The sequence below is a fragment of the Pagrus pagrus genome, assembly GCF_965226575.1.
Source record: "Pagrus pagrus genome assembly, chromosome: 9".
In the NCBI taxonomy this organism is placed as follows: Eukaryota; Metazoa; Chordata; class Actinopteri; order Spariformes; family Sparidae; genus Pagrus; species Pagrus pagrus.
This window is the reverse complement of record NC_140193.1, coordinates 25,973,181-25,994,737: the sequence shown is the minus strand read 5'-3', so window position 1 is coordinate 25,994,737 and position 21,557 is coordinate 25,973,181. Positions and strand designations below refer to the sequence as shown.

Below are 21,557 nucleotides of genomic sequence, written 5' to 3'. Positions count from 1 at the left end.
CATATAATGTGCAGTAAAACACAAAAAGGACCTCATTTCTTCACCTCACAACAAAGACTTTTCTCTTCTCCAGCTGATGGTAGTACACCTGAATGTCACTGTACACATCTATGACTGATTGACTTGATTTGAATATTATATGGCAACCAGATTCCTAAAGAACAAAGATTTCACCACAGGAGTCCCTATTCAACCATTCCCATACACTGACAATTGATGTAGTTCATTAGCTGCTTTTCATCAGGGGCATCATCCATTTCCTTTCCACGCTGAAGGAGATTCCCATCATGTCATTAACGACCTGACATCAGCACACAGCCCGGGTTGCATCAGTTGTATATCAAAAAACAGCCCGGTATTCCCAGTGCAGTGTTAACCCCCCGGAAAAAGAGAGATAAAGAGACAGAGAGAGGGAGGGAGATGGGGGTGGAGGCTGCGTTGGATTTGCGCACAAGGTTGTGAGCTTTTAAACTGCTGCGTGCAGAGGGCACCTCATTCAGACCACACAGCAACCCAGAGAGGAATTAAGGGAGGAAACACAGAGACATGACTCTGCCAACTGTGCAACAACTTTTTCTTTTATGTTTGTTCGGGTTTCTTGGACCTTGGAGCACAACAGGTGGGTGATCTTATTAGAACTGATTGGAAGGTTTTTTTTTGTTGTATTTTTCACTTAATTACCTTCAAATGAATAATGGTTTGTTTAGTAAATGCAACTGATAAACAGAAATGATCTTAATTTGTTTGATTAGTTTTTTGGGGAAACTGTCAGGTTGTATATGAATGTAGTCTACCCGGAAATTATGTGGTCAAAAATTAGATATTTAACCTTTAATGTGGGTTTTCTCTCCTTGTTTTTGGCTGAAATTCACTCTTTGTTAAAACATCTAGTAGGCAAAACCCAGAATGCACAAAAGGTGACAAATTACAGCTCGTCATGGATAAACATTATTTAATCTATCACCTAGTTAAATGAAGTATGATCAAGTTGAGTCTAAGTAAAAAACTGACACAGAGATTCTCTGTATGGAAAAAAAAGCTTAAGAATATGTTTATCATCTCTCAAATCACACACATACATATACAGTAGATCTTAAGATTTAGAGGTTGTATGAATATGGATCCATGACCATGAGTTCAGTATCAGTAACAAGCCATTAATAAGGAGAATACTTGGGTTGCCGGGTTGTGAGAGCCTGGTTGGTGCATATGGTCTTTGGGGATACAGTGTGTTTGCTTTGGCGGTCAAGCGGAAATGAGCTGCAGAGTATCTGTGAAATCAATTAATCTACAGCTTGTTCACCTTATTACAACTGAACACTAAATGGGTCGTTTAAAGGAGGAACTTTTTATGAATGCATTATCATAGTATACAACATACTGGAGTTGCCTCTGTGGTTGAAAGGTGCTACTGAAATACACCACACCATATTTGCCATAAAGTACAACAGTTTCAGGATTGATTACAAATGATAAAGTAAAAACAAATGACTTTCTAACATGACACCAAGGTAGCCTATTTAGGAAGGGAATCATCTTACAGTAAGCCATCCTGACTGGAGATGTACATGTTTATAAGTTACAGTTACTGTGATTTAGTTTTCGTCTGGATCGTCTGCAGTTTGTTTTCAGAACTTGAATTAAAGGAAACGTAAATGTTACGCTAGGAGAGGATTTACATTAACTACGAGATACCCTTGTTAGTTTATTACTGGCATGTAAAGCATTAAAAGTATTTAATAATCATTTCAATATATTAACCCCATATGATATATGCCTAATGAGAGAGAAAAGCGTTGGTGGAAGAAGTATTCTGGATGCTTCTATTATTGTACTATATCATTATACACAGTAATGGACATTTTCATGTTGTGGTAAATGAAAGTGGAGATAATATCTACTACTTCATACGCTGATTTTCATTCATCTTTACAGCAGAATTGTATTTTTTTAGAGTAATCGTTGTTTCGTGTTGTAAGTAACTGTATTTATCAAATGGAGAAAAAAAACACATTTCACACAAAAATGAAGTGGAATTGAACTATACAGTAAACAACAATTGAAGTTCAAATCTCTGAAAATGAATCCAATATGTAGACAACTTGAGTAAATGCAATTGGTTACTTACTGTAACTTGATACCTGGCTGAAAAGCATCATTACAGCAACTTTCCAGTTGATAGTTTGAGCCCTATTATACCGACCACTCTGACAGCAACGGTGATGTCAGGATGCACTAAAAACATCTGGACTACACATCAGCATCACTGCATCTAGACGAGAAACAACCACTGGAGGTCACCCAAAACAAGATTTCCAGCTGGTCTTGAGTCACTCATTAGGTTTGAATATTATCTATGAGTGTAAAACAACACGTTTTACAGAAAGTAAATCAATCATGCACTATTGTGTTAATCAAAATGCACTTTGTTATGGCCAATGGTTATATGCTGGCCTAGCTGCTCATTTGGCTGATTCTTAAAGTCACTATATATTTTGTATTGAACCAATTATTCAGTCAGTTCTTATGAGATTGTTGTAAATTTTTTCTTAGCACATAAAAATACAATGAGGTAAAATGACATCACTTTAAAGTCACTATTGTGGACACTTCCTGTCCTTAACAATTGTTATAGTGTTATTGTACAACGTTACAATGGTTTCTCCAAGTGCATGTGTTTTTCAGTGAATGAAAATAATCCTCACTTGTGCTCCTCACTCAGATGCCAGTCCTTTGGATCAGTGGGAAGATGGGATAGTGTTAAGAAGGGTAAGAAAGTTACATTCATAGTCTCTCTTGTTTGGACACATATCCACCTGTGATGTTTGAGCCAATGAATAATGAATTATTTATATTTGTGAGTAAAGAAAGATTTTTTCAGATAGAGTTGGAAAGAAAACAGAAGTGCAGTCAGTACAGGTGTTGTGCTTGTAGAGTCCTCTGTGGCCATGCAACCTCATGTGATCATCACCACCTGCAGCCAGTAGAACAATATGTAAGAGGAAATATTATTGAACCAAAGAACGAGTCCATGGATCACACTGATCTTTACAAGCATTCAGTCCAAATACTGAGGCAAGAAATGGTGACTGACTTCAGGGGTTGGTTAATATAGAGATCAGCAGCAGGCGTCTCTATTAGGAACATTTCTTTTTTTCTCCTGGAAACAGCAGTGGTCTGTGGTCACAGACTGAGTTACTGTGTTGCATTCACTGTCCATTATTAATTCATAATGAGGTGTGTTGTTCGTCTGCAGGTGCGAGGCATCCAAAGTGAGGATTTGAATGATGTTTCGTGGAGAGACCAGAATGAGGTGGGTGGAGAGCAAACACCAAAAACACTTTAAACAGTCACTTTAAAGATACATTATATCATATTATATATAGAATACAGTATTACTTAACTTCCTCACATACACCATTTCATTGTCTATATTAACTGTGACATTGTGATGTATTTACTGTAAACACAAGACAGTAGTGCCACTATCAAACAAGTTCCAAAAAATGGAACTTGGTTTGTTTACAGCGATTAACGAGCGCATTATCTGCTATGCTGTTAAACAGAACACTTAGAACCAATTCCACATTTTTTTTAAAGAAATGCAGATTTTTTAAGAAATCTGTGTCTTGTTTGTGCTATTCAAGGTAGAGTTTGGACTTGTCCGTCCATCCAGGTGGTACTATAACAGGCTAGGGACTACAGGTTTTTTTCACATTTTGAGGAGGGAGTGAGCAGGTGAGAAAACAGCTGAGAGAGCGAGCACAGAGGCCTCTAGCTTCACAGCAGTGTGGTACACTGATATATAACGATAGAGAGAGCAGATAATGACCTGTGTGATTTGTCCCAGTTTGACAGACCTTGGACCTATAAAGTTTTATTTCTCAACTGAGAGAAGAAAAAAACATTAAATATCTAACAAACCAACTAAGTATTGAACTGTTTTCAGGGTTAAAGGCATTAGCAATGACAACAAGGATAAAGTTGTTTTTAAAAGCATAAAAAAATTAAAAAAGGGGGAGAAAAATTTTAAACACCAGTGGGAGTGTCAGTGGGAAAGGACAGAGAAGAATGAAGAGTATGTGGGTCTGTTGTTCTCGATGTTATACAGGAGTTGTTGTGTCCTCGTTGTGACACTGATGTATGTTAAATATAACAGTTCTGCAGTGGGAGTGACTGTAAATAGACACTGCTGTGGTGCAACCATCAGGAATATCCAAACTATATAAACAAACCATGAGATTTTAAAATGTTAGTTACTAAAACTGAACTCATGTTTCCCCACAGGACCAAGTCCAGAATGTTTTCAAAAGAGTAAGTATTTGAATTTAGTTATGTCTATTTCTGTTTCTGATGTTTGCAGCAGCAGCAGCTCACTGACTTCCTGACTTTCTCCTTTTTTCAGTTCCTGTTTCATTACTCCAAAGCACGCAACTCTGTTGGAGCTGTGCAGCATGAGGTGAGCAGAGGGACAAACACACCACTGGTGGTGATTCGTTCTCATTCATTTGGTCATTTTCAAGAGGTTTTATTTGATATGTCACTGATTGCACGTTTTTGCATCACCCTGAGGAGATCAAGTCTCTGAAAACGGGACAACTAACCTAGATTAAATTTCCTTATTTAAAAAAAAAGGAAAGAAATGTGTTGACAAGTAATTGGCTATTATTGACTGGTCTGCTGTTGGTTCACTGAGAGCTGAGAACAACACCTCTTTCAAAGATTTGAAAATGTTACCCAGTGTGATAATTCAAATAATCTGTCTTCTATTACATCGAGCAGCCAAAAGCTGAATCATCACATCAACATACTTTAATACTTTGGCTTTGCAACAGTAGTGATTAAGAATCTAAATTGTAGATTTTATTTAAACTCTGTTTATTTAAACAGAGTTTAAATAAACAAAGTGCTTTGACAAACAAGCCAAAGCAGGAAACTCAGGAAGACAATATTCCAGAATAAACACTCAACAGTCGAGCCAGACACAAGGAAGTCACAAAAGACAATATGAGTCATTACAAGTAAAAGGAACATAAGTGATAAAACAGGCAAATTCACAGAAAAAAGAGAGAGGGAAAGTAATGCAAAAACAGAGAATAAAATCAATAAAGGACGATAAGAAGACAACATCACATCAGAGGAATTAAAAACAGATAAAATAATTAGGAGCAGTAAAAATAATAAAGGATAATATCTATATTAAAAATAACAAATAAAAGCAGTAAAGGACGGTAAGAAAAAGATGTCACATGAGAGGAATTAAAAAGAGATAAATAGACTTAGAGCAGTAAAAGGAATAAAACGATGAAAAATCAGTTTAAAAAGGAGACTTCGCATAAAAGCAAGTCTATAAAAGTAAGCTTTAAGAAGTGGGGAATCCAGTTGAGAAGAGATCAGTGCATGATTAATTTTTTACAGGTCGGAGTATGACAGTATTGCTTTGATTTTGGAGATGGTTCTTAAATTCATAAAGCAGGACTGGACAACTTTTTTGCAGTAGGCTTTACGTTGGTGGACAAGGGACTAAGGGTACTTAAAAGGACGTTGATGTTTGGGCGTGGGGAGTTGAAGAGTATGATTTCTGATTTGGAGTTATTCAATTGTAAAACGTGTTGTGCCATCCAACATTCAATATCATTGAGACATTTCAAAACAGCAGCTAGGCTTTTACGGCCATCAGGTCTCAGTGGGAGGTGTGTCTGTGTGTCATCTGCATAGCAATGAAAAGAAACATGGTGAAATTTGGATTATATGGCCAAGAGGAAGCATATAAATAGAAAAGGAAATGGGACCTAAAATTGAACCTTGCAGTACACCACAGGAAATATGAGTTGTAGATTATATGTAGTGACCTATGGTGACCGTGAAGGTTCTCTCTAATAGGTAAGAATAAAATCAACTAAGTGCAAAGCCTGGGTGGGCATCAAGCATGGTTAATTAAAATGGCATGGTGTACTGTATCAAAAGCAGCACTTATATCTAAAAGAATTAAAATCGTGCTCTCTCCTCTGTCAGCTGCTACAAAGAGGTCAGTTGTTACCTTGAGGAGGGCAGCTTATGTGCTGTGCAGTGCTCTAAAACCTGACTGGCACTTCTCAAAGGTGTTATTATGACACACATAAGCTGATTTGAAACCAGATGGAAAATGACCATTAGAGAGTGAGCTGTAAAGAATCAATAAAATACTGGGCCCAGCTGTGTCATTAAACCTCTTTGAGAAATTTGGTGGGGATAATGTGGAGGCTGCATGGTGTTAATTTCATGTGAAATGATTTCTGATATAAATGACAACAAAACAAGTTTAAAATTGCTCAAATAATTAAGGACGTGCCTACTGGTCAGGGGACAATCTGCTGTCTCAAGTTATTAACCTTATCTGTAAAAAGTTTTAGAAATATCTCACATTTTTCTTGTGAGGCATCAATAAAATGACCAGGGCAGGGGGCGGTGACAGAGTCTACAACTTTAAATAAAACTCTAGGGTTAGAATGGTTCGATAGAATTAAACTAGAATAAAAAGGTGCACTTGCTTCTTTAACTGCCTTTTAATAATTCTTCACTGCGTCTTTCCAGATCTCATAAAATACATGTAAACCAGTTTTCTTCCATTTTCTTTCCTTTCTCCTACAATCTCTTTATAATTCTTGTGTGGCTTCACTAAGCCAGGGCTGAGGTGTTTTAAATGACTGTTTGACCCTGTAGGGGGCAGCAGAGTCTCAGCTAGTCTGACAGATGTGAATAAAAAGGGAGACCGGCTCCTCCGTGTGTTACTGGAGGTGGACTGGTGAGCTGTGAAAAACTGGTAGAAGTGATAAAACCACACTAAAAAAGAAACAGTTTGTGATCAGACACACAGATATCCTTAATATCAAGGTTAAAAGGGCTCTGACAATTATATCAAACCAAGACAAGGATGTGGCCTTTTCAGTGTGTAGGCACTTGTAAAGCCTGAGAGGTTAAAATAATCTATAATATCCATAAGATCTGTGACAAGAGACTGAGAAGGGCAGCAGACATGTGTGTTAAATGGCCTCAAACAAGAATCTTGAACTTGGACATAAAATGAGACACTAAATAAACAAGGTTCCAAATCTGAGTAGAAATTCAATGAAAGCTTTGGTATTTAACAGTTTACGATACTGTACTCATTGCTGTGGACACATTTCATCCAGTACCAAAGTTTCACAGGTCCAGTTCCTTCAACCTACAGTATTTCATTGGATACAAAATAAGTCCAAGCCTCATTCGCACCTAACCTAATATAATCATACTGATAGATTATAACCTCATTTTTACCATTTGTATTTCTATAAATTTAATTGTAAACGCATGTCTTTGTGTTTTTAAAAAAAAAAAATCATCTCAATATCAAATATCAAGTAGTGATTGATCCTCTCTGAGTTAACTCTTCTCTTTACTCCAGCAGACTCACTCAGTTCATCCTCTGATGCGACTTCTCCCCAAGCTTTCCCAGAGGAGAAACAAGAAAGTGCTACTATTGGTAAGAAAACTTGTCATCTGTATGTTTTATTAATCAAGAGATACTGGGAGAGTATACACAGAGGATGAAACAGGGCAGTGACCAGCCAGGGAAACACAGAAATCATGCAAAAACAGGAGGGTCCATAAATAGGTGGTGTGTTGAAACCATAAACACTAAGCAAGTAAGGGCTACATCTCAAACCAAGCACAGCTGCCACTAAAGCCGGAACTTTCCAGGAACTACTCTTAAAGATTCCTTCAGCCTGTTGTCTGCACTTCCACTGAAGTCCTAAGACTCGTGAAGATTAGACAAATTAGCAGCGGCTGTTTTTAAGCAATCATCATCATCATGCATCATCGTCAGTCCAACTGTTGTAAGCTTTCTTCTGTAGCTCCATGTTGATGTATCAAATTACAATCAACAGAAAACAAACTGGTTTACCAATCAGAGCCAACTCAACCCCTGTTCCTGTAGTTCCTGTACTTCTGGAAAGTTCTACCCTAGAGCAGGGACTTTTTCGAGGGTTAACATAATGTCAATGTACTTCATTCAGAGCCTTGGTGCCTGCAGTGGAAACACAGCTTGGGGCAACATTTCATACTTGAGAGCTGCATTCTTTACGAGCCTGTCTCGTTTCATTAGGACACAAAGAAAGCTTCCCTTTGAGACGTCCTGTTTTTTTGTTTCGATTTAGGCACAGGATAATATATGTTGAGAAGTTCAATCAAGTTATCTCCTCTAAACACCAATAAATACGTAAAGCTATGTAGCAACTTGTCTGTCATCAAGAAACACAACAAGAAACTTTCACTACTTCTCTTCAACCTTTGCAAGAAGCAAAGAAGTGGTGAACCAGTGATTAAGACAGACAGTGCAAATCACATTAAATGGCATCACTGTTCAGGGGGGATTTACTGCTGACACTGACCTCTCTTTCTTCCTAATGAAACAGAAGATTCGAGGTCTGCCGGAGGGGATGTTGTAGAAGAAAAATGCACAAGAACAAAAGAGGAAATCAGACTCGACAGAAGACCAGCAGCCAGCAGCCGAATGGTGGAGCGGCACCCAGCGTCTCTGACATGTCTCTCTACCCAGAAACATGACATTTTGTGAACAGAAAATAAATTATTGTACAGATGAAAAAAGATATCAAAATGCACCGCCATGGCTGATGTCTGTCTTCCTGCTTCCGAATATCAATCAGTGTATAGTCTGTGAACTGATCCAGAGCACTAATCTGGCATGTTGCGCTGCTACATAAGACATGAGTGTCACAACATACAAACAAAACACTCAAAATGATCTCTTAAGAAAGTTCTTTATAACCAACAGTGACACAGATTCCAAAAAAATGAGAACATGAGAAAAAACAGGCACCGATTATTTTAGCAAAGAGGTGAACTCAACAGATTTAAATGTACATGTACATTTTGTGACATAATTATCATTAAACGTGATAAAAAAAAGTTTGTCTTTGATGTTTCTGTATAGATTCAGTCAGATGTTCAGAGATGGAAAGGAGGCTGCTGGGTGATTCAACAACAGGGTCAAAGGTTAGATTCTCTGCAGCCAAGTGTCCTGTCCAAGAGCCCCTAAGCTGGATCGAGCCCTGTATAAAAGCACAGAATATGATGCCTATATATTGATAAAGGAGATGCTGTTCCCTTTTCCCTGCTCAAATCATCGTCAGATGCTTTAAGGTCCTCTGAGTGTTTCTCACATGGCGCCATCACAGCCTTTCTGGTTTACAGTTACAGACGTTTTTTTTAGTCCTCATCTTCAGAGTCACTGTCGTTTCGTGTAGGAAGCGAACATCTGATCGATGACATTAGCTTGTCTTCGATTTGTTTCTTGGGGTTTTCCTCCAGGTCTGTCTTCACCGCCCCACTCTCTGATAACCTCCACTCCAGCTCTGGGTGAGACAGACAGGACAAATAAAAAACGCTTAGCTTACAAAATATGAGCAAATGCACAGGATGCGACTGCTACACTGTCAGTGGTGTTAAAATAATCAATACACCTCAAACTACAGCTTAAAGTTGAATCAACACCTCACTACAACACTGAATTTAAACCCTCATAAAAAGGTAATAGATGCATGCCATACATATAGCAACATTGCTACAATACGTGTCACATCACGTTCACATTACACGTAAATGAGTTGCCTTTCACGTAGGGTGGTGGAGCTGATGATGTTTCTGCATTTGTGCGAATCCACTTGATATTTTTAATGAGACACTGGGACATCTTCCAGTCATGTGAGTGGCAACAAAAGCAGATGTTTCTGCTTTTTGTTGCTTTTTTCACCGTGTCTGTGACAACAAAACCAGACATTTTTGACGAGACATTGGGAGATTTTTCAGCTGTGTTTGTGGCGACAGAACTTGGTAAGCCAAAAATGATCTTTTCCTGATCCTAACCAAGTTGTTTTGAGGCCTAAACCAAACCAGACCACTAGCACAGCATTGTCACAACATAAAATTGAAAAATGAACCCAAAAAAAAATATCTGTCATTTTCTGAAACGTATATTGCCAATATTATTCTGAGTTTGAGCTAAGTGTGTCTAATAATCTGTCACCTGAGCATGGAATGATTCAATACACCACAATTCACCAACACCATTGTGACCGTGTTGATATAGTCAGTGGTTTAAGGATCTGTTTCATTTGGTTCTGGTTATTTTATGCATATTCACTGAAATGCTTCCACATTTCTGGATATTTCTGTGTTAACAAATGCATTGTTAAACCTGCAGGAGTTTTAGGTAAAAATAAACATCTGTTACATTCAAACCAAATTAGTTCACACCATGTTGACTAAGCTCATTACCACCAGATAAATCCCTTGTATTTCACAGTATAACAGGGTTTCTAAATCTGGAGACTGAGGCTTGTCCTGAGACTTGTCCCACCCTGGTGCAACGGCAGTGATGCGTTTTACATCGACCGTCAAAGTCTGGCTGGCCAGAGCTGAAGGAGATACCGTAGTGTCGGAAAAGGCTTCATAGGAGTATGGCAGAGCCCATGGTGTCACAAACATTTCAACAGGGTTGATGTAATCACTCTCACTCCCGGAGGGGGAGACGCAATTTATGTTGGATATTATTAAGAAAAAAGAAAAAAAACTAAAGCACAGCTAAATTATTCAAGTGTTTGACTAAAAAGCTCACTGGAAATATTGATAAAATGGTATAACTTGCAAAAAAAATCGAGAATGCATCATAAAATTAGACTTAACCCAATCAAAATGTCTTGTCTAAATTGTCTGACTAAAACTAGAATAAAACGTGACACTTTAATTGCCAATCAAAGGCCAAACATAACTCTTCAACACTAAATGTCTTAATTTGCTTAGACAACAATTTGAAGAAACGATAAATGTCCAGACTATGATGGCCCTGAAGATTTCAAGTTTGTGTTCAAGGTCCTTCTGTAAAAAAGTCACAACCTACCTTCAACTTTGAGGTTCATTCCTCCGAACACCAGTGGGCCAATGAACTGCGCCTTCATCTCTCCCTCAAAGTAGACGAAGATAGTGGGCAGGTTTCGGTCTGGGTAGTTTGGGATGCAGGTGGTGGAGATGGACTTGAGGAACTTGGTCTGAGGGAACTTCTTGGCTAAAATGTTCAGGTGTTGGTTGATGAGGGAACACAGAGGGATGCTGGGAAAGGATATGAAGGGACAGTTAAGGTTAGACAGACCAGTAACTGCTGAACTTCGTGCTTGGAATGAGTCAGCAGGGTAAGGACACTGTGATGTCTTCAAATTGTTTATTTTGTCCGACCAACAGTCCAAAACAAAATATTCAATTTGCGAAGATATAAATAAGAGCAGCAAATAGTCACATTTCAAAATTAGGAACCACAGAACATTTCACTTTTTCTTCTTGATTAATTATTTTAACAAATAATTGATCATGAAAATGTTTGTTTAATTGACTGATCTTTTTAGGAGGACAAAAAGGTGAATTTATACTGCCATGGCTTGGCATTTTAAGGTCGGGAAGGGCGATACTGGAGAAAGGATCGTCGGCAAACACAGATGGTTTAGGTAAGAATTTCAGGCTGAACACCAACCCAAAGCATCGCTATTTGACGACCTGGGAATGCTACTCAACAATCAACTATCTTTCTCCAGATTCACCTTGCCTACCCTAACATAAAATAGTCCGCACCAAACAAGGCTATATGTGTTAAAATTTACAATATACAAAAAAATCACAAATCAGAACAGTTCCTCATTAGCTTAACAGCTGTGTTGCCCTGGAAGAGACCAGAGGACAATAATATATTCTAAAGACATAGATGTATACAAACTTAACTTATTTACATGAAATGGTCTATCTGACCCGAATCAGACGGAAGCATGAAGGAATGACACTGATAAAGTCAACTCAAATATTTCCTGTCCTTTTAGATATTAGATTCTTTTTTCCAACTACTTGATTTGTTTGAATGACCTACCCCTGTTTGTAGAGGGACAGCACCACCCAGATGCCGTCTCCGGCCTTGTTGACCTCCTTGACATAGTCCTGCCCTGAGATTTCGATAACCTCCCCGAACACATTCTTCATCTGAGTCGCCTTCCATTCCGCAATACGCTTTTGTCTGCAAGGAGACACATCACGCATCAGTGAACAGTCAGTGTGAAGGAGTTTCAGCCAGACTCAACTACCGAAGCTTCATTCCACTATTAATGTCTTGGAGAAATTTTGTTACCAGAAAAGTACACATGACTGGGAATTGCCCAGTTCGTGAGACTCATCGCTGCATCATCTCCACTCACCTGTACATCTCAATGGCGGCCTCATCTTCTTCACCAAACTCATCTTCATTCTCCTCCAGTTGTTCCAGTGTCATGTCCTCATACGTTTTAACTGTTCAGAGACACAACAACAGTCACATCAAATGATTACGTGTTCTGCAAATAATGAAACTTTCAGTGATCAGCTGAACTGAATCAAACTACATTTTCAGAAATATTAGATATTTGAGTTAACTTTCAGGATTTTACATCTGCAAAATAAAAATAAAAATGTAGGGTACATTGATTTGAGTGTCACAAGAAATATTATGCTGAAACTGTCTCTCTCTTACCAACAGACTGCTGTTGGAGGGCCAGCTCCTCCTCTTCATCATCCTTAGGTTCCTCTTTGGGAGGAAGAATACCTTTCTTCCTCAGGATATCATTCCACTCGGTGTCTTCATTTGGGTCCTGGTGGGAAAACAAAGCAGACATACTGTACTGTCACTCTGGGTTTCTTTTAGCTCTCCTATGTGATGTTTACTGTTTTGTAAATGGAAGAGTGAAATACCAATCTCAAAACTGACATCTGTTTTTTCAAGATAAGGACCAGGTTACCACGGTCTGGGTTAATATTTCAATCTTTGTGCAAATAAAAGTCTACCAACTCTAACACATACTGCATTTTGCTTTACTAATCTAGGAGTGAGCCACAGTCTAAGACGAGCTGTGTACCCTGTGATCCAGGATGGGATTTGTGCTTGTTAAGGCACCAAATATATTAATAATATAATAATCTAGATTAGGTAAAAAAGCTACCCTCACATCAATAAATCCTGGAGGAGGAGGAGAAGCCCCTTATGTCTACAAACTTTATCTTGCACAGGCACTTTCATGCACTGTTGACTGAGGTCACTTTTACAAATTACAGTACACTTCTGGGCTACACAAAGGGTCTGGGTTTCTTCTGAATCTCATCAATAGCTGGATTGTCTTGCAGACCCTGAACTGTTCAGAAGATGTGGCTCCTTGGAGGTCCTGTGTCTGTGGTGCTTCTTCAATTTTGACAGTATTTGCCATTCAATTCAATCTTAATTTCAGACTCACAAGAGGCCAATTTCAATGACAAAAAAGAGAAATAAAACAAGATAAAACCTCAACAACTCATTACTTAATTTAAAAAACAGTCCATATGTAGGCTATCTCACTAATGTTTTCTAAGCTTGGATGTGTACTCAGAGCAGCTCTCCCTATGACTGGTTAAAACCTCTATAATGCTGTTCTCAGACTCATCCAAGCGACTATGAAAAAGTCAAGAAGTTCCTGAACTTAAATGTGAGAGTTTGCTGCTTTGGTGTCTGTGTCATATCCCTGGTCATTGAAACACAAGATTTTCTGACTACTCCTCAGATGAATAACGTTATGGAATTTTCTGTTTCTTTTCTTTTTAGATGATTCACGTAAGCTTATTTAAAAGCTCTACAGTATTACGAGAAGTTTCTAAATACCAAATGTTTGACATATTTAAAATTGTCAACTGTTAAACTTCTAAACTAAAACTGTTTCAGCTCTAGTATAAACTAATTCCATGTCAACTTTGTCTCTTTGACAAGTGTCTGGGGCTGAACACTAAGCTAGCTAACAGTACAGCTACATTCAACTTCTCTGTTGATACGCCCAGCTCCGTTAGCTACGTTTCACAGCTCCCCTCTGAAATTATCTCAACACACAAGACCGACATCAACCGATTGTAAGTCGACTCATTCATCAAGGCTAATTCACAGCGGTTAAAAGTATAATAAAGCTTTACCGACCTGCATTTTGACAGATAAACGCTTCCTCTGAAATCACACCACTGCTCTCCTCCCAGACACGGAAACAGAAGGACCGCCGGCAGACCGACTCCGACAGAAACAAAGAGCTGGAACTGTCTAAAAAAGGGAAAAAATACGACCACGGTTAAAATAAAATCCCTTTAACAGGGCATTTTGTAGGTCAATCACAGTCAGGTAAGTTTCTATTTTTATATGGTGCTACAGCGTGGCAATTCTTTGTAAAAAGATGAGGAATAGACGTGTTGTGGGTGGGACAATAATAAAAGTGACACCAACTTCCCTTTGAGGCGCAATATGACCATAATAGGAGCGTGAGCGGAGCGTTCCATTTGAGGCTGCCGAGCAGACCAACAGGTGCTGCTGCCAACACACACACACACACACACACACACACACACACACACACACACTTATAATTAAGTTGGGCTACAGTCTGATCACATGTGGAGAAAGGACGAGCTCATCAAAATGTGTTCTCAGTGACTTGATGATTCATCGAAAACAATTGTTGGAAACGATGTGCACTGAAAAGTTTTAACGTCTAGTAAAATACAACTCGTTTTAAAATTACTTTATAGATAGACTTACTGTTAGTTACTGCTTATCTGAAGTCTCTGTAACTTATTTCTTATATATTGATAGCTGATGAACCGTGTATCATTATTTCGCTATGAGATCATGTTTTGTATTTTGTAAATAACAATACACTGCAAAATAGCAGCCACATAAATCAAATGGACTAGAAAAAGTAGAACAATGTTTCGACAACTCCTGAAATGTAGAATGATGGCCTAATATGGAGGTTAAGTGATTTTAACCCTTTAAACGCCAGTTTGTTTAAGCAGTGCCACTGTTGAAAAAATACAAAAAGTTACTATTTTCCATATGCTAAATGGCAAGGGATTTAAAAATAAATAAATATTAGTAACAATCTGGGATATGTGATTAACAACAACATTAATTATGATGCATTATTATTTTTTGTGCAGTGTCAGATTTTCAAACTCCACTGAGTATGTTAGAGGACACAAGTGTCTAGACGCCACTAAGGTTGATATATGCATTATTATTTTGTATGCAATGTCAGATTAGAGTAAAAAATCTTAACTAACCCTTCAAAGTGTTTACCTTTTAATATCCACTAACCTTATTTGGCTTGAGAAATAAAGCAATACAATGTGTGTGTGTGTGTGTGTGTGTGTGTGTGTGTGTGTGTGTGTGTGTGTGTGTGTGTGCATGAAAGAGAGGGTTTAACTGCAGGAGTTGCAGATTGATGAGGTGTGATCCTCGCACACATTATGCCACACTTGTAGCAGGTTGTGGTTGTTCTCTTTAGCCCTTTTCACTGAGAGATTCTGCAATATCGCCTCAAAGAAGTCTCGCCTTCATGCCACCTTGTTTGTTCACACTGAACCAAGTGTGTCATTTCATACAACAAGCTGGTGTTGCAGAATCAAAATAGGTGTGATGGTACACATCATAACGTTGAGATCTGTGTGTGTTTTTTTAACATGTTTCCCCCTGGTTCAGACCTGTACATCTAAAAATGTCTCAGCAAACTGTTTATAATCATATTGATGCTGTTATAAAGTGTTGTGATGTTGTGAGAAACCTGACGCACAATGCATCGTGGAAAGTGACAAAGAGAAGTTTTTTGCTCTAAATGACATCACATAATCACCATCAGTAAATAGCAGACCCTGTCTGGCTCTCACTCCTGGAGAGGGATGCTGTTTTCTGCGGCAGAAGTTCACTGAAGACTCAGTAGAGAGGGCTGACTGTCACAGTGACTTTTCCTCATTAAATTTTGAGATTTTTTTCTTTACGTTTTAAGTTGCCAGAGACAGTAACTACAACAACACAATAGTGGAAGGTGACAAAGACATGATGAGTTTAAGTTTTTTGCTTGAAAATGCCAGTTAACAGCGGGAGCTGAAAAATGCTCTCATAAACTTTTATTGAAGCCCTTTTAATAAACCTATATGATACAAATTGTATTGTGATTGTATACGGGAGGTATTGATAAATTATGCAAATTGTGCTGTAAAAATGGTTGTTGCCCCATGTCTAAATATTAAATATCAGTACAAATGAAGTGTTGTTGTGGTTTGACTTTGTTATATACTGCATTTTATGAATTATATTGATTGTAACACAGTTTGTTTGTTTTTTAAAAGTCATAGCTTCCATAGCTGGTCTCATATGATGTTATTGCAATATGAAGTAACAGCTTATGACCACAAGATGGCACCACATGCCTTCCCTTTGAGCATGTCCAAAGTCCATGGTAACATCCTTATAGGGGCCTGCACAGATGTGGTACACATGCAAAGGTGTTTTCATTTAACGTACTGGTATGGCCCCACTGACTGATATATTATTATATAAGATATAATTATATTATTAATACTTACTGATTAAAAGCATCAATTTGTAAGCAGCATGTTACCGTTGTCGCTGCTGGAGATGGAGCTAGTTTGAAGTACTTACAGTTTTATGCACAGGGACATCAGATGAATCTGAGGGGTCCTGGGGTGATTAATGGGAGAGGAAAAAGAAAAAAGTTCTGATCTGTCTTCAGTTTTTGGACATGTTTTTTAAAACCTTTGCATTTTGGTGAGAAATTGGATCATTTAAACATTTATTGAAATGAAACAAAGTGAGAAGCTTTGAGGGAAAAAAAGGTGCACAATGCGTTGTATTTTAAAAGCTTGTTACATTATCTATTGTGCAAAATCTAATGGATCTAATAAGTAACTAGTAACTAATACCGTCAAATATATGTAGTTGAGTGGATAGTACAATATTTCTCTCTGAGATGTAGTGGAGTGGAAGCATAAAGTAGCAAAAAAGGGAAATACTCGAGTAAAGTACTTCTAAAGTCGTTGAGTAAATGTAGCCTACTTAGTTACTTTCCACCACTGATTATAACCTATAACAACCAGCAAGAGTTATCACACCTGCATTCATGCGCAACACATGTATTCAATGACTTCTCTCACATGATTCCTCCTGTTTTCTTTGACTTATGAACTATTAATTAGAAATGTTTTAAGAAGAAAATCTACCTGGTTTGTTCACAATTTCAGAGATTCTCGTCAACAAACCTGAACAATGTAGCCTGATGATCAGTACCAAAAGTCAGGGGATCAAAATGACTACAGGTCATCCTGACCGCTTGAAAAGTAAGTCATCGTTTCAATGGATTTGAATTCTGCATCTAATTTACACAATAAATTGTTGGACTCTTACAGCTGTGTCTGCTTGTGTTTCTTCAATGTGCTGAAATTGTTACTATGAAAAACATCAGTCACCAATATCATTTTCCTCAAATTCAATCTTTGCTATTTTAAATTGATCTAATAGGATGTGATTTCAGAAAGTTTGGAAAGACTCTTTAGAGAAAACCCACGTTGTGCTCACTGTCCTCCTTTGTGACACTGTATGTCAATAGAAGAGCAGCCGGATGTACACAGAGAGGTGTGACTCTTATTTATACAGCTACGACAGCACAATGCATGCAGAGACAACAGCTACAAGTATCACTTCACAGTTTGTGCCAACTCAACTTGTCCCTGGGTAGATTCCTGGGTATTTCATCCTTTTTTCACTTTGTGCCTTTCCCTTCTTCAAGGGTGTTTATGTCAGGAAATCCACTGTTGGCCTGTCCTTAATGACGACTATTAGAACTGACAGTCAGTTGTTTTCAGTTCCCTTCTTTGCTGGACTTTTATTTGCAGGTCAACTGGTTTTATAGTAATTGTTTGGTATTTGATTAAAAAACAATCCATTCAGTGTCAGAAATAATAAATGAAGGGGCAGTCTCCAGGCAGTGTCTTTGTATACAGATGAATGGACTGAGTTCATACAATAAGCCTTTGTGTGACAATATCATACTGAGCACCTGAACACTGTGTCAGCTGAACGGCCAATCACAGGAGGGCTAGCGACTCTCTGCCGGAACTTGCGGAAGGGAAAGTTGGTGAAATGCGGAAGAAGTGAAAACAAAACGAAGAGGTTCCACTCTGTCCTGTTCTTCAGGACCCACAAACCTCATCAGTGAGTTTTATTTTAGCATGAGAATGGATTTGCTCCATAGTCGTTGTAGAATATTTGCAATTAGTATTTCTTAAATTTTAGTTCACAGTTATTTTCAAAATTAACTGGCTGTCCTGTGCTAACTTCTAATAATTCTGTATTTGATGAAGAGGTTAGTTTTGTTACATTTTTGGCTTATTATTTTTGGGCTTCAGTTTTTTTAAATTGACTTTATTCTTAGTCTATAGCATGTTCAATACTAGTATCACTACTACTACTACTACTACTACTACTACTTTACTACTACTACTAATAATAATAATAATACATGGGCTATTCTTATTTCATAAGTGTGTGTATACTAAGCTTCATGTATTTTGAGACTGATCGAAAAGTGAAGAAATTAAACACACCATCTAGAATTAAACACACTTGTGTTTGTTTGTTTGTTTGTTTGTTTGTTTGTTTGACACGGACAGCTTCTAACTTTTACCAGAGTTAGCTAAAAGCTAATTTACACCTGTATACAGTCCCTGGGCAGGAGACAGAGATAACATATCTGATATAAATGAACAGAGATGACACAGCTTCTGTTTGTATACTTCTTATGTGAGTGTGTTTACCACCTTTACTTAGTGTTACATAATGATTAATTACGGGCTTTAGTTCTACTTCATTACTTTCTATGCATCTTCCTTATTCGTGGTAAGAGTGAATGGGGGTAACACTTTATAAAACCATAATTAATAAATGGTACATTTATAGACCCTAGAAAATGAATCTTCTCTACTCAGAAAAACTGTGGGAACTACAGAGTGAGTCATCTTCTCATATAGACGATCTTGTACAGTGTGTACAGCTGCTGTAAATCGGGCGTGAGGGAGCAGACGTGAGGCGAGGAAGCCTGAAGCCTGCAGCTGTCGGGAGCGCAGGATAATCATGGACAAACCCGAGAACCCGCCGCTGTAGGAGCGAGGACAGGCAGAGGAAACTTTATATACCCCCGCTGAAAGGACCGAGGCGACGGAGGGCTTCCTCCGGTCCCTCCTTGCTGCAAGATAATGTGGCTAAACCCGGAGGAAGTTCTGCTGAAAAACGCCCTGAAGCTCTGGGTGACCGAGAGGAGCAACGACTTCTTCCTCCTGCAGAGGAGGAGAGGCCACGGAGAGCCCACAGGAAGGTTCACAGGTAAGGAAACACAACTCTAGCACGAGCAGAGCAGAGGAGAGGAGAGGCCACACAGGCAGGAGCACAGGTAAACAGTGACAACACTGGAGGAGCCACAGAAAGTCGGCTGTGAGGATAACACGCAAACAAGAAAGATAGAAACTACGGGAACAAAGACCGCGAAGGTCAACGAGGGGGTGTGTCCAAGTTTCCCACCGGAGTTTAAGAGTTAACTCGATCTGTTGATCCTAAAACCAGAAAGTCCTGCATGAGCCCAACCACAGGGTTCACAGGAAAACCCCTGCTCCACTGGCTCTGTGTGTTACTATGGCAACTGATGCCCTGAAATAAAACTTATAATTATATGTCAGGTTAACTTGATCTTAACCACTGGCTTTAAGACAGGCTTCAGGCTCCAGTCTCAACTATGGGTCTCGACTGTGGTTGAAGCTTTGTGAGCAGACCAGAGACAACATCAGTCCTTTGTGTCAACAGAATGGTCTCACTTCCTATAAAGACGCACCGGTCTCAGAGCCAAGACTGGAAGCAGAGAGGGGCTTTGTGTGCATGGGGAAGGAAGAGTGATAATAAAGGGTCAAGCATTTGTAGTATGGAAGACAGCCAAGACTGAAAGAAAACAAGATGGTTTATCTTGACTTGACTTCTCTACATTTTGAGTGGATGTGATTTGTGTTTGGTGTCGAGTCTGTGATTCAAAGTTGCACTTTTATGGTCATTGTTACGACTTAAACAAGGCTAGAGTTGGCCCGATTGTGTTAGATTCAGGGGTCTAAGATTCATGGACTCACTTAAATCTGAATCAACTCTTAGGTTAAGATAAGTAGGTCAGGGCAGTCTCTGATTCTGGAGATTGTTATGTTGCGGTGTGGCATCAGTGTTGTATTCTCGTGGTTTTAAAGGCTGCCTTACAGTAACATGATGTCATTCTCTGAACTTACCAGACGGTTCTACTTGTCCTACTACTTGTCTTTACACACTAAGTCATTATATCCACATTACTGATGATTATTGATCATAAATCTCATTGTGTTCACATATTGTGAAAGCCCCAATGGTCATCCTTACAATATTGTTAAAAAATATTGTGATCTTTGATCTTATCACGCAATCCTAACATTTATGAAGTGCTTTAAGGAGATTTTAAATATATGTTAAAGCCTAAAACTGTAGCAACATTATTTTAAAGGCCATATCACCCTGCTGTAAAAGTCAGGCTTGTGACATGATGCTTTAGCTTTTCTTAACATCCTTTTTGAAATCACTCAGATGATTTCTCTGTTTTATCTCTCTGAGTATATTTGGGTCTTGGACTGTTCATACAAAACAAACATTTTTCAATATTAAAGGTGCAGTATGTTTAAAAAGTTCAAAAATGAACTACAAATACGAACAGAATGTGAGGAAATGATAGTTTTGACGTTATGTCTAAAACATCTATGTATTGTGTTGCAAAGATATCTACTGAAGTTAGCATGCTAACCAGCTAGCCGTGGGCCTGAAAACCTTTTTCTCCCAGCGGTCCAAAGGACCTGTGCCAGTGGTGTAAACACTAACACTGTGGCTAGCTGCACAGCTAACTGAGCTAACAAGCTAACAGTAGCTACAGTCATAAACAGAATACAGGTAACAGCACGTAGCTACTCCGGTGATATTCTGCTGGGAGTATGAGTTCAACAGGTAGCTAATTTTGATATATTGCACCTTTTTAATTATCCCTAGTTCTATAGTTCATAGTACTATTCTTGCTGATGTGTTTTATAGTGGATACATAACTTGGTTAAAATCTTTAGAAGAGCACTGTTTATGTACTCCTTACCCTGTCATTTCTCTTCTTTTCTCTCATACAATAATTATCATATGCCATAAATATCATAAGGTCACTGTTCAGAGCCACAGACACACTCTGGACTGAATCCACCTACAGCAGTCAGTTTAATCTTCGCTCTGTCCATATCAAGCCGACCTCAAGCTGGAAGTGTGACTTCCTGTAGGAGGATAAAGGTTTGTCATTCTGTGGGATTCTGTTGCATTAGATTTGTTGTATTGCTTTAAATAGGTCCCCCTGCAGAACAGGTTCTGTCCTTGTATAGTGATTATTATCCAAATTTGTGACCTCATGCTTGTTGCAGCTGTAGCCCGTCTGAATATTTCCCACTGCTGTGAGTTACAGCTTGCTCCATGTTTGCTGCTTCCTCTGTCTCGCTTCCTCTCTGTGTTTTGTATCTGTGCAACAGGCTCAACCGACACACTGGCAGTCGTCTGTACA

The 21,557-nt window shown here is 38.6% G+C and overlaps 3 protein-coding genes across 4 annotated transcripts in view; 2 read left to right on the top strand and 1 right to left on the bottom strand.

Annotated features, from left to right (window-relative positions):
- The first annotated feature begins 512 nt into the window (after window positions 1–512).
- nms (neuromedin S) lies at window positions 513–9,102 on the top strand. 2 transcript variants are annotated; one of them, XM_084362801.1, is made up of 7 exons: window positions 513–619; window positions 2,723–2,769; window positions 3,257–3,313; window positions 4,288–4,314; window positions 4,406–4,459; window positions 7,427–7,501; window positions 8,436–9,102. In XM_084362801.1, exons 1-7 carry the CDS (start codon window positions 547–549, stop codon window positions 8,466–8,468), a joined length of 366 nt encoding a protein of 121 aa, XP_084218927.1. In that variant the 5' UTR covers window positions 513–546; the 3' UTR covers window positions 8,469–9,102. The 2 variants fall into 2 exon arrangements, with proteins under 2 accessions (XP_084218927.1, XP_084218926.1); XM_084362800.1 differs by having other exon boundaries at window positions 7,424–7,501.
- pdcl3 (phosducin-like 3) lies at window positions 8,785–14,143 on the bottom strand. The gene is made up of 6 exons (XM_084362799.1): window positions 14,045–14,143; window positions 12,584–12,701; window positions 12,273–12,363; window positions 11,951–12,094; window positions 10,940–11,148; window positions 8,785–9,395 (listed from the first exon to the last, which is right to left on the bottom strand). The coding sequence occupies exons 1-6, from the start codon at window positions 14,048–14,050 to the stop codon at window positions 9,250–9,252; spliced, it is 714 nt and encodes a 237-aa protein (XP_084218925.1). The 5' UTR covers window positions 14,051–14,143; the 3' UTR covers window positions 8,785–9,249.
- A 4,836-nt stretch (window positions 14,144–18,979) lies between these two features.
- Window positions 18,980–21,557, top strand: part of tbc1d8 (TBC1 domain family member 8) — a 32,727-nt gene continuing 30,149 nt past the window's right edge. The window contains exon 1 of the mRNA XM_084362795.1: window positions 18,980–19,291. Within this exon, the coding sequence (XP_084218921.1) occupies window positions 19,165–19,291 (127 nt within the window). The 5' untranslated portion in view covers window positions 18,980–19,164. The remainder of the gene's footprint in view (window positions 19,292–21,557) is intronic.

Excerpts from the sequence above, each read along its gene's own strand:
- nms (XM_084362800.1), top strand. The coding sequence starts at position 547 with ATGACTCTGCCAACTGTGCAACAACTTTTTCTTTTATGTTTGTTCGGG. Across the intron at positions 4,315-4,405 it reads TCCAGAATGTTTTCAAAAGA|TTCCTGTTTCATTACTCCAA; the intron begins GTAAGTATTTGA and ends TCCTTTTTTCAG. Across the intron at positions 4,460-7,423 it reads TTGGAGCTGTGCAGCATGAG|CAGACTCACTCAGTTCATCC; the intron begins GTGAGCAGAGGG and ends TCTTTACTCCAG.
- pdcl3 (XM_084362799.1), bottom strand. Across the intron at positions 12,364-12,583 it reads CCTCCAACAGCAGTCTGTTG|TTAAAACGTATGAGGACATG; the intron begins GTAAGAGAGAGA and ends GTCTCTGAACAG. Across the intron at positions 11,149-11,950 it reads CTGTCCCTCTACAAACAGGG|CATCCCTCTGTGTTCCCTCA; the intron begins GTAGGTCATTCA and ends ATCCTTTCCCAG.